Raw genomic sequence first — 13,477 nt, forward strand, 5'->3', positions numbered from 1 at the left:
CGCATTAACTAATCGCATTTCGATGAAATTGTTATATTTAATATTCCTTGATAGACAATATACAATTGCATCGAAATGTTTACAAACCTTTGCTTTTTAAGGACAAAGGAATAAAAAGACAATATAATCACTATCATATTGTGAAAGAAGTACAACAGTGCGTACTTGCACTTGGTAAAGTTAACTAATGTATGTATCCTAAGCATAAAGCAGGAAGAAGAGTACTGGAATAAGAGATCAATTGCGTATCAATTAGATCGTGGTGATTCTCGTCTATGTAATTTACACGAAAAAGTTAAGCATTTTCACAAACTCACATCAATAATAAAATGAAGTCAAAAAGCATAATCATCGTTATTTAAGTCTGTCGTCCGTTGTGCAAGAAGTTCATTTAACTTTTATTTTTCTGTTCTTAGGACACTTTACCATCGTGCTTGTTTTATTCGTTTTGTAACAATATGCAAATCCAGGGTGATAATTTAGCATACAAAGTTATGGAGGTAGTTGAGAAGTGAACACGTAAATCTCTTTCGTAAACGACCATACTGATGACAATAAAAAAAAAAAAAAAAAAAAAAACAATTAAACAAAATAATAATAATCGCTGGAACAAAACAATGTACACAAATAATCTTATTTCATACCGCGTTTTTTATATATATATATATCTTCTTCAAATGTATCTGAAGACTGATGCACATGAGAAACATCGGCCTCCAGAAGTTTATAGAATATTTTGTTATACTCGAAACTGCTGGTTGAGAAAAGAAATATATAATACGTATATATGCATATATATACGTATATAAAATTTGATGTAAGTTTCACTGATAAGATATATTCAATGTAAATAACATATACGTATATGTTACGTCTGAGATTGTATCATCACTTTTGGTCATTATGTGACCTAAATTATAAATCTTTTTTCTTGCATATCTCTTTTTAATTAGAATTCTCGACATTTTGATAAATATGTACACGATAAACATACATATTTATTTTGTATATATATATATATATATATATATATATATATATATATATATATACTATAATTTAAATTGCTGTCCCGATAAATTTAATACGCGATTTTTAGCAAATTCGTTGTTCAATCGAATAGCGTGCAAAGTATGTCAAATGTGAAGTTATGAAGTCCATTCGACAAAAGGATTGTATCGCAAATATGTTTCTCTGGTTTTAACACGAAGCTCTTAGTTAACATCATCGTTAACATTTGAATTTACGCCCTTATTGACGATTCGCTATACGAAACAGCGATATTATCTAGTTAACCAATCGTTTTGAATACGATCCTTTGACAGTTTCATTCCTTGTGTTCAGGATCTGGCTTCGTCTTCGGTTCCATGGATGAAGGGCACGGATGATGAGGATTGGTTTGATTTCTTGGTACCAACAAAACATTTCCATCGGCGGATTGCTGAAGACTGTATTCGTATGGATGGTATTGATTACCATCGGGATCTCGAAGAGACTGAAACATTATAATTATCTATTTAATATTGTTATTTCTCTTTTGATAATTTAAAATAATCTTATCGCAATGTGAAATTCATTTCTCTGATCGTTTCTATATCATTGTATATTAATAAAAATTATTAATCGTTTATCGAAGAGTATAATAATAATAAAATACGATCGTAAAAGCATTTAAAATATATACGTTAGGGTAATAAAACATGACAGGCAAAATAAGTAGACATTATCGCATTATGTCACAATAATTTCTCTCTCAACTGACCTGGAAAACGTGGCGATAAAGTTGACTGAACTTGTCTTTAACGCGTTGTCTTTCGAGAAGCATAAAATCATGTTCCCGAATTAGTCTTATCTTACGATCGCGCATCTCTTTAACTTCGTCCGCAAGACTGATGATTTGATCGAGTTTTCGTTTGCGACAATTCTGAGCTGCCACCTTGTTTTTGCCTCGCCTTCTGATATCACGTATCAAAGATAATTGTGCTTCGCTTAAATCGTATTTGCTAAGGCGTTCATTAAATTCGTCCATGGGTAAATTAATGATGTCGTTTACTGGAATCGGTACGTTTAACGCTCTTGCACGTTTTTCGTCTCGCGTCAAATGTTCGTCGCTCTCGTTCTTCCGTACTAAATTTCCACCAACAACAAAAATCGATACAAATTAATATACAATTCAATTGAATTTAGAATTAAATATAATCATAAACGAGATTTTGAGATATCGTAGTACCTTTCTTATCACGAGAAAGGGGACGTTGAAGAGATCCTGAACTTTCAGCGGGTAAATGATAAGTATGATTATGATGAACGTGTTCAATTGCTGATCGCCCTAAAACAATTATAAATATTGTTAATAAGTGATATTTCATTAAGAACATTTTATTTTCATAACGATACTTATTAGAATTTTATTAATTGAAAAAAGAAAGGAAAAGAAATGATTACCAGATTGATGGCGAGTGAAGTCGACACTGCAACTATATTTAATTTCAGATTGTGGCCCGGCTGCACCTTCTATTGGCCCTGAATAAGCATTGCCCGGTGCCCCAGCACCGACCGTATGCGAATCATATTCATATTTTATAGGGGTGGTAGGGTGTGCCGTTCCTCCTAATGGTGATCCTAAAAAAACATTTTCATTTAAATAAAAACAAACATATATAAGAAGAACACTGTATAAGTTACGATCATTTTATTGAAATATTATTTCTTGAATGTATCGGCGCCGGTTTAACGCGGAAAAAAAAAGAAAACAAGATACGAATCAAGTAGACGTCAAAGATTTTATGCAACGCGATAAGATAATAGGAAAAAAATGTTGTTTTGTTAAATGTGATTTCATTGGAAGATCATTTCCAAGACTTTTATACATTAGAAAATTATTACGTTTAGCTAAATATGACAATTTTTCTACGAACCGGTGCCTTGCTCTTGGAAGTATCGTTTGGCGAACATTTGATGTTTTTTCTGCGCAACCGGTGGTACGGTCCTCTCCGGCTGACATCTTGGAGAACCAGCGTTTCTTCCAGAAACGGAGTAACTGCAGTCGTAAGGCATTCGGTACTTACTAAGAAAAAAAAAAGAAAAAAAAAAGAAAAGAATAAGAAAAATATCTCAAAATATATTACAGATAAATCATAGAAATAATTTGCTCGTTTGCGGATATATGTTATGGATAAGATGTTAGATTTGAATTTGTTCATAATCCAGAGTCTAAGTATTACCTGTTTTAAAACGACATTCTATAAAAAGTTGTCCTTCTTAAAAAGGAAGATCAACCTAAATGAAATTTGTCAATGTACCTAGCATAATCCATGGTGTAATGTGAGTCAGCTTGCGTGTGACTGGAATTCGAGCCAGTTTCCATCCACTCCCCATCCGAGAGGGATGGCACACGTTCACTGCCCATGCTACTGACTGCACTATCGCTAGAAGCATCCATTCTCTCATCTGTGACAGCAGGTAAACTCGTTACACTTGTCAGGGCCGTCGTTGTTGACGTGGTACCACCAGCTGTTTGGACTCCTGGTAAAGCAGCTGCTCCGGTTGGCCCGGATGCATTATTGCTACCATTGTCCAACATACGCATGGTGTACATGCCTGAAAAATAAGGAAAATACCAATCAAACAATGCAGAAAAACTTTCGATATCATAGAGCAATGGATTGAGAAGAAAGGGGAATGGTGGGGATATGATTGAAACTCATAAGAACTCTTACAAAGTCTCGTTAAATATCGTATCTTAAATTACGATTCGGGATAATAAATGTAGATTTCCCATTAATTGCAGGAAGCAATCATTTATATTCTTTTTTCAAACAAATAAAATGAACAATCCGAGAATATACGTATAGGTAGTACTGACATCAACTGGAATGAATTTTTTGCAATCGTGACATTTCCTACAACCGGTTCCGTACGATGCCGAGAAAGAGAGAATCCTTCTAGCAAATTCACGTTACATGATCAGCAATGACACACACACAAACACACACACACACTGGGAAGAATACGTGCTTTGCGAAACACGTTATCGAATTTGATACTGATATTAGAAAACACAGCGTCTTTATATTAGAAAACGAGATTATTCTCAACTTTGTCAATAGTATATTTATACTCGTGCAGAAATACATTAGCTTTATATTATCAATCGATTATACAAAGAGACAAATAACTGAAAGACTCAAAGTCTGCCAATACAGATTAATAAAAAGACTCAAAGTCTGCCAATACAGATTAATATATCATTGATCTTTATAAAAATTATATTTCTTAATATCGGTCAAGTGTTTGTGATGTTGAGCAAGAAATTGTTGACAAATTATATACGACGACGAAGTAATCGTTCGTAGTTTTATTTACGCTTACGAAGATATTTCACATCCATATCCCGGTTCATTTATCTCTTTCATTTTTAATAACAGACGAATTTATCCTCATTCGGATAATAATAGTTTCTATTCGGACTTTAAGCGATTAATTCCACGTATGCGGTTGTTGAATCTTTCATGATAATCGTCAATGAACGAGCGCATGCTGCTGATAGGAATTTCTAAGAATCACGTACATATTTTCAACGTATCATGATCAGATTATATATATATAAAATATATAATATCGTTTTAGGTTTCAATCATCGGATATATTAAGAGTTTAAAAACTCTTAAAAATTATGATTAATAACGTAATTATCATAAAATTTCAGCGCATGCATTTAATATGGATTATTTGATTTTTACAAATCTTCCTGTTATAAAGTATTTTATTAACGGCTGTTTTATAATCACCGCTAAATGTCAATTACATTACATAACTTAATAAGATATAATATATTATATTTCATAATTGGGAAATAGAAAAAGTTAAACGATAATCGTCATTCTTTTTTTTATTTGAAATCATCATTAAAGACAGATCACAATTAATTTGATCATCATCATCATCATCGTTAGAATTATATTTCAATACTTTGAAATAAATCCAAACGTTGATCGTAAAAAAAAAAAAAGATTGACGTCTTTGATTGAAGTGGGCTGCTGCTGCTGGTAATGAAAAAAAGAAAAGAAAAAGAAAAAATTACACAAAAAATAATAACAACGAACGAAAACGTTAAGTACGTTCGTTAACCTTTTCTTTAGACGCGAGGAGAGGTAGAAATAAAAAGAAAAAGAAAATAGACGACGGTATTAATAATTAACTCTCGCCTTGGATACCAAGCAAGCAAGCAAGCAAGCAAGCAAGCAGTGTTTTAAAACAAGTAAACGGGATACGATCGCAGTATACTAACGACCGCATGACTTGACTTCAGTGGCTGCCCGTTAGAAATGCAAATTCGTAGCCGCGATCGATAAGAATCGATTACGTTCCGCTTAAACGTGGATTATAATTAACCATTAAACATCGTTATTTTTATAAGATCTTTTTATTAAACGCGCTTACTTAAAGCCGCGACAAATTTCTAACCCAAAACTCGCGTGGACACACTGTTATCTATGCAAATTGATTTGCCCAAAATTTCATGACTCGTCATGATATTCTTATCCGATTAAAATTCACGATATAATTATTCCTCCCCCCACCCACCCACCCTCCTTCTTTTTATCAATGATCCATTTAAACCACGCCGAATGAAATATCATTTACAGTCATATGAACAACGGTTTAATCCGATATTAATATATTATATAAATTCCTATTTTTTTTTTTTATTTACATAAGTGTATTACGCAAAAAAGATATGCATTTAAAAAAAAGGAAGCTTTCAAAAGCTACGATAATAAACATTAGTCGTGTCTCGATGTCCGAGATATCGTAGAAAAATTCAAAGATTTTGATCTCGTTCGAGAGTAATATACACTCCGATCATACATTTTTATTATATATTCGTATATTAATCGCATACGTTAACAATCGAAAGGGGAGTAAGAAGAAGAAGAAGAAGAAGAAGATCGAGAAAAAAATTCATTTAAAATCGATTAAAAGGAAGATTATTAAATTATGAGAGCAAAAGATTAAGAGGATCGTGTTGTGTGAAGCATGTTAAAGATATTTATATGTGTTTTTATACGTATCCCTGTATATGTATATATATTTGTATAACTGTGTTACAGATTTGACGATAAAGAAGAACCCTTGTTATGTAGCGAGTTCGCTATCAATCGGTCGGACAAATTGAGTTACATGTGGGTCGATGGCATATCGGACACGTGATGTGACTTCGTATACGTGTAACGCGATTAAATGAGTCTCTCTCTCTCTCTCTCTCTCTCGTTTCCTCACTTATACATTTATAGATACTCACATAAGTAAGAAAGTAAGTAAGTAAATAAGTAATTAAGTATGTAAGCAAATGAATAATACACATATAGTGTTTCCCGCTTCGTACCAGACGATCATTCGACGCTATTCATATTCTTCTTGGCTTTTGATCGTATGTCAGGGTCGATAGGTGATTGCATTTATAATATACATATATATATATGCATGCATTATGCATTTAAATTAAATATATACGCGCAATTGAAATATGGAAATTATTTTTTCTTTTCTTTGTTTTTTTTTTTCAAAATTTCCTAATCAAATGATCGTATGTGTCATCTCGAGCACAAAAGGAAAAAAGAATAAAAAAAAGATGATTAATAACGCGAAAACAAGACGCGAGATTTGATTGGCTCGATCTTTACTCGCGTGATCAATGATAACGATTAGAAATTTGATCAAAAATATGTAGAATTGTATATAAGTTAATAACTAAACCTCTACCGACACTTCATGTATACCTTTTATTCCAATCGTAAGCGGTCAAATGACCTCTTTAATAAAACAGGCATATATTTTCATACAGAATGAGATTTTAGACAAATGATTAATGTACATTTAATGCATTTTCATCGAATTTTTATTGAAGTTATTTACAAATTACAGGACGCGGTCATTCCAGTGTTAAAGGAGGAAAAATGAAAACAAGGAAAATAAACGAAAAATAGGAATAAAATAAATAACAGGATAGAGTTTTTGTTTGATCAATTTGAAATTACCTACTTGGTATGTACATAATAACTCCCATGGTCGCCATTCAAGCCCTCCCCCTTCCTCCGAAGATTTTGTTATTTCTTCTGTTCGATTGATCGATTGATCGATCGATCGATACGATCTACAATCTTCCCTCTCTTTTCCTTTTTATTATTCTCCGATTAGTTTAAATCAGTTAAAAATCTTCTTAACTAAATTTCCAATGATTTTTACAGTATAACGAATACTGTAATGCATATAGCAATGCATATTTTTTAGATATATAAATAAATGAATGAATAAACGACGCACGTTCAAAATATCTTCTTTCCTTGTAGAGCACCGATCTTACACGTTTAACACCTTCGCTCGGTTAAAATGTTCCTTTCTCTGTTTCACAATAACCTTCTTAGGCTTATTATAGACGACAGACACTACAACCACAATACGTTTGAATTAAATCGAATGAAAGATTAACCGAACCATTCGTGTCTCTCAATTTGTTTCTTTTTTAATATTGAATACGTGTAAAAACGTATTACACGTTGCATACAATGTTCTAACGATCATCAATTCGCACTAACAGAGAGATAAATCAGGAATTCATAGTATTACAATTGAATCCTTTAAATCCTCAGAGTATTTTTTTTCTTAAAGTCATCACAAGATACGTGGATTGCGAGAAACACGGCTTTTTTCGAGCTGACAATTCTCCGACGAACGACACAGTTTACAATGACGACGGATAAGGAGTCACAACTTCACAGAAATAAAAAAGGAAAAAAACTGACATCGCAGACATAGTAGCGATGATACCGAAGAGAATAATAATATCAAAAAACGCGATTCCTCGAAGAGAGTGTATTAATCCTAGGTAATATATTTGATTATTATTCTTTTCATTAATTATTTCCTTCCATTACATTGCACTCCTTTTAATTTATCACTTTTTATTATTTTTTTTGCTTTCCACGGAAAAACGTGGGGGTGGCGGCAGCGGTGGGGGGGGTTGGATGGATGCGGGGTGGGAACGCGTGCGCGTTTTAAATCGGTTTCACTTTAATTCTAAAAAAACAAAAAGAAAACAAAAAGGTGCATGTACGATGATGTGGGTAAAACGGTACGATCGCGAGGAACGCGTAAACATAACTATTTAAGTATTCGCTCGAATCCGCGAGGCTGTCCCGACATGGGGCGTCACCACTCGCAAACGAGCGAGAGGTTTGAAAAGACCGTGGAGGAGGCTTCGGGTTTTCTCTTCGGCATTGGACGATCGTCATCGAAAGGTGGGAGAGCCGATGACGTTCTGTGTCCGATGACAGCATGTTGCTGCACGAGTTAAACAACGTGCCGAAAAACACAACTGACTACTACTTCTCTCTCTCTCTCTCTCTCACTCTCGTTATGTTTTAATTCTTAATCACGATTGTTCATTCTCTCAAAATGTCAAAACTTACTAATCGAACCTCATCGTTCATTCATTTCAATTCAAATTCATCAAGTAGTTTAAACTACATCTCTCTCTTTCTTTCTTTTGTAGAGAAAAATTGAATCAATTAAAAGACGCGTAACGTTAGAACGTAATGTGAGAGTTCTTGTAATGCAATCATACAACCTACGAACATAAAGAAACGTAAGCACATAAGTATGTAGATACGTATGCGGTAGTCATTCCTACTTTCACCGTCGACCGTGGGTGGATACTTTGCGAATATATAGTTATGTGTAATATACAGACGTTCAACTAATAATTATTATCATTAGTATCTATCCATGTGAGATTTGAAATCGATACATTCAAACCGAACACCCCGTTCTTTTTTTTTTGTATTCTTATCGTCGACAAATCCTAATGACAAAAAAATCATTCCTAACATTAGCCAAAAGTGTTCGTGCACACGCATGAACGTGTGGATAGAAAATCGTTTACCATAATCATTGGATATGCATGAAAAATATAACACGTCACGCATAAGTATTTACATAAATTGTTATATATATATATATATATATATATATGTATATATGTATATATCTAACCATTTATTTATGGTTTATTTATGCTTCCATGCGTTGCGCATACTAATCATCACGTCTTAGGATCTATTTATAGAATTATCGTTTTCCACGATTGTCGATTTGAAATTCGATCACTTTCGAAATTTAATATCAACAAAAATTGACTTCTCATTATAAATTCGAGTTCAGTTTTCTATTAATTTTCAATGATTATTTGTTTGATATAAACACGCGTATTCGCACCGACTGAAATTATTCTGAAATTATTCTGAAATTATTCTGAAATATGATTAATCATTTCTTATTTGTTATTTTCTCCAAAATAATATTACGCTAATGTAATCTTTTTTTTTCTTTTTTTTTGTATTCTCGATACGTCTTTCTGTGATCTCATCGTCACGAGAATTTCTAAACTCGAAATCCCAAGGATAAGCAGCGGCAACAGCAACGATCCTTACCGAGCTCGAACGATCATGCGATTACGGTAAAAAATATGATAGAATATGTTTTTGTTTTGTACAAATTTATAATCATATCTTTGAGAATAAAAAGGGAAAAAACAAAAAGGTGGAAAACTTATTGATCACTCGTGAACGATTATTATTATTATTATTATGTAAAACGTGACATGATAAATCAAGGAGTTACTATTAATTAGTTTGAAAATGTTATCGTAAATAATGCAAAGTTAAAAAGAAAGAAAATAACAAATCACCTCGTATAACATAAACGAGTAATTATTTGAGACATTAATACATTGCTTTATTACATTATCATCAAAAGTTGTATGGACAAGAGTAAGTTTTGCTGTTCCCATCGATGATAACGATGGAAATTAATCATATGACTAAAGACGAGCTTGAAGAAAGAAAAAGAGAAAGAGAGAGAGAGAGATAGAAATACAAGCCATATGTTTATTCAAACGTACTTGTTCGTTCGCCAAGTTGTTCTCTAATACGCCGTATGACTAAGCACTTCGAATATGGACGTGGCGATATCTCTCAACGAATCACGGTTAACGATAATAAAAAACCACGAAATTATTTGTAAAATCTTCCTTTGAAATATTATCTATGTATCATTATTACAAAGCTTCTCAATTCTTATATTTAAAATAACAGTTGTGTCGTAATCGTTATTACGAAATATTTAATCTGAATTAAAAGCCTGCCCCCCGATAAATCGAAAAATATCAAAAATATGATAGAAAATCGTAACATTTGATTGGAATGTCGTTGTCAAGGTTGCTGCTGCTACTGCTATTGCTGGTAAATTTTTCTTATCAGCGTAGAATGTTCGTTAAAAAAGAGATACACGTATGAATCGAAAAAAAAAAAATAACGATTGAGCACGTACCACGATTCATAAAAAGAAAAATGAAGTAAATATTTGACAACATTTGTGAGAACAAACGTTCGAGACCCGATTAAATTTATATGAAAAAGTTTCCAATTATTCCGTTAATCTTGGCAAATTATATTCATTCATTTTTCTCAGTCGATTAGTGTGAGGTAAAGTGAGAAAAAAATGGGGGGTATGATAAAAGAAAATGATCTCGAAATGTTGGAGAATATCATCTCGCGTTTATTTTTTAAGAAGACTCCTCGAATCTCTTTTCTTAGTATCGGACATAAAATCGTTTCTTCTATGTTCGCTAAAGTGAAACTCGTATAAATTTGCGATAAGCGTAATCTAAAACGGAAAGACACGTTACCGGAAACGTAAGGTTTCCCTTACCCCCCCTGCGTCCCTTTCAAGATTATTTCGTGCACTTCTAAGCCGATAAGTCTATACAGTAAATGTTCCTTGAGAACGATAACACTGTGTTCTTAATATAATACATTATTTATTTCTTCTATACAATTTATTTTAACCAATTAACGATAATTAAAAAATATCAAACATTTTCGAAAACACAACGACAATTGTAAAAAAAAACAATGTATTTTTACTTCTCCGTTTTTTCAATGACATTTTCAACTAAAAAACGTCATTTCCACGTTTCACAGTTAAAATGCACATTTACTTTTAATTATTATATTTATATCCACCCACACACACGTGCAACTAATATCACGTGTCTTAACATATGCATTTTATTTTCTTTTTCTTTTTTTTATATATCAATTTCGTACTTACTCAAGCACAATTTTACGTACAATGTTGTTGCTGCAAAAACGTAACTTTGTTTTAGAAAAAAAAAAGAGAACTCTTTGCTAAATTGAATTGAAACCACGGTGTCAAGATGAATATTGCCATTCAATAACGATTGGTCAAGGCTGACGAATTATATTTCAAGTATTTAAGAATTTGGTCTGTGAAAGTATTAAAAAAAGAATAGAAAAAAAAAGAAAAAGTAATGAAAGACGTCGTGTTAATATTTTCTGGATCACGTTGAATAACAAGCTAGAAAACATGTTCAAAGTCTGACTTTATTTCTGTTTTCTTTACCTCAATTCACTGTTCAATGAATCGATATATGTATATATATTTCATTTACATATACATACATACTTACACACATATTATTTTGTTCGAAATACGAATGATCTTATCTTCAAAAAGAGAAGGCTTATCTTTATCTTAACGCTTAGAAACGCGTATAATATTTGCAAATCGGTTTAACGATTACATATATTTTTCGAAGATAAGTTTTGAATTCGTTAAACGTTTACGTAGAAATTATTTCTGATTAAAGTCAAAAGATTCCTTAACGTTCATGTAAAAATATTTTCTCGTATAATGTCTTAGAAATATTTTCCGATACCCGGAATTTCGTTTCATTTAAATAAAACAATCATAAATTGTCTCTCCGATGTAAACGCAAAAATGCAACTTAGCGAAAAAAGATAAAGTAGCTAACACGATGATATCGATAAATAAATAAAAGTCAACGAAGAAACAATGGAAAAATTCTTTTTTTTTTTAAACGTTAAGTAAAATATTTGTAACACGAAAAGCATAGGAACACCACTTCTTACAATGAAACAATTTGATATCGTTGTAGGTGAATTTTATTATCGATGCGTTAGATGTAAAAAAAAAATGTGTACGTATATGTCGTTAACATTAAAGAACAAGAAAGAGGAATAAAGAAATAAAGAATGAATAAAAATGAATCGAATAATTCGATTGTAAATATTTGCGTTCATATGCGAATAATAATCATCGGCATCGTTCGTGCTTCCTACGCGCGCGCGCGCGCGAATACTTTTTCTACGTTCTTCCTCGTTATTCATATAAATCATAGTAAAGAAGAAAAAGAAAAAAAAATAGAAAAAAAAAAAAATACGATAAGCAAGAAGAAGTTAAACGAGGAAATAACTCTTTTTTTAATTCTTTTTTTTTTCCCCTCCAGTATTCTTCAAGCATTTTTCTTCGAGGTAATGTGACGACATTTTATCGATGATCCATTCGTGCCACCTACACTTTACGCGAAGCTGTATTTAAATACATACGCGATATAAATGAAATGCTTGACTTCCTCGTGACGTTAAATCCTTTCTTTGTTATCTCATATTTTATATTTATATATACACACACATTAATTTATACAACGTATAGATACAATATCGATATATATTTCGGATTGAAAATGGGAACAACGGATAACGATCGTTGCTTAATAATATTCGTTTTAATAAAAAGAAATACGAAGTAACAACGGCGTTTGTCCAACCGGCATAAAATATCGTGCATTTTCTTTCTCTTTTTCTCTGCTAAGCAGATAACAGGTAATTGGATTCGAAAAAAAGCGATCGTTCAAGTTTAATATCCATGTGTAGGTGTACGAGTATAAAATATACGTTCGCATACAAACTTGTATCGATTCAATTTACTGACACTTTTTTTTATATATATATACGTATAATATCTTTTGTTATCTTTATTAGTAAAAACGTGCTTGCAAATTTATTTTTATTTTTATTTTTATTTTTTCGTTCTATTTTAATTAAAAAAATTCATTAGGATTAGACGAAAACAATATTTAACGACAAAATGAACGAAAATTATGCGCGAGACTTACGTAAGAACGAAGTCGAGGAAATATTTACCCTAAAAAACGCACCGCAAACAATTTTTTGACACAATTTGCATGAACATTTTCTTGACCTCCTTTTCTTCGTTATCTCAATCTGGGAATATTAGTCAGATTGGTGATATCATCGAACAAAAGTAGACAATCGGATAATACTTTAGAAATCTAAGAAATTTGTCTCGTAAAAATTAATGGTATCTAAGTAAAATAAAAAAGTCTTTCGTGAAACTTGTACGAGAAACGTTCTCGAAGTTAATTGCACACACACATTGTAAACTCGATGCAATAATTAAAGGGTTATACGCAGATGCGAGGCTCGAAAAAGACGTATTTTCATGAATTTTTTCTAGAAACAGTTTTTATTTCTCAAACAAAAGAGATGGTGATTCAAATAGAGCCAACTTT

General features: G+C 32.1%; 1 protein-coding gene across 9 annotated transcripts in view; it reads right to left on the reverse strand.

Moving 5' to 3' along the window:
- Positions 1 to 1,092: 1,092 nt before the first annotated feature.
- LOC122518041 (endoplasmic reticulum membrane sensor NFE2L1) overlaps positions 1,093 to 13,477 on the reverse strand; it is a 92,782-nt gene continuing 80,397 nt past the window's right edge. For 8 of the 9 annotated variants that reach the window (XM_043636706.1, XM_043636702.1, XM_043636698.1 and 5 more), the window contains 6 exons: positions 3,303 to 3,600; positions 2,919 to 3,067; positions 2,446 to 2,622; positions 2,231 to 2,329; positions 1,763 to 2,142; positions 1,093 to 1,495 (listed from right to left, as the gene is read on the reverse strand). In XM_043636706.1, the coding sequence (XP_043492641.1) occupies positions 1,328 to 1,495; positions 1,763 to 2,142; positions 2,231 to 2,329; positions 2,446 to 2,622; positions 2,919 to 3,067; positions 3,303 to 3,600 (1,271 nt within the window). In that variant the 3' untranslated portion in view covers positions 1,093 to 1,327. The remainder of the gene's footprint in view (positions 1,496 to 1,762; positions 2,143 to 2,230; positions 2,330 to 2,445; positions 2,623 to 2,918; positions 3,068 to 3,302; positions 3,601 to 13,477) is intronic. The other variant, XM_043636703.1, reaches the window with a different exon arrangement.

Source organism: Polistes fuscatus, unplaced genomic scaffold, assembly GCF_010416935.1.
Source record: "Polistes fuscatus isolate 324 unplaced genomic scaffold, CU_Pfus_HIC Scaffold22, whole genome shotgun sequence".
NCBI lineage: Eukaryota > Metazoa > Arthropoda > Insecta > Hymenoptera > Vespidae > Polistes > Polistes fuscatus.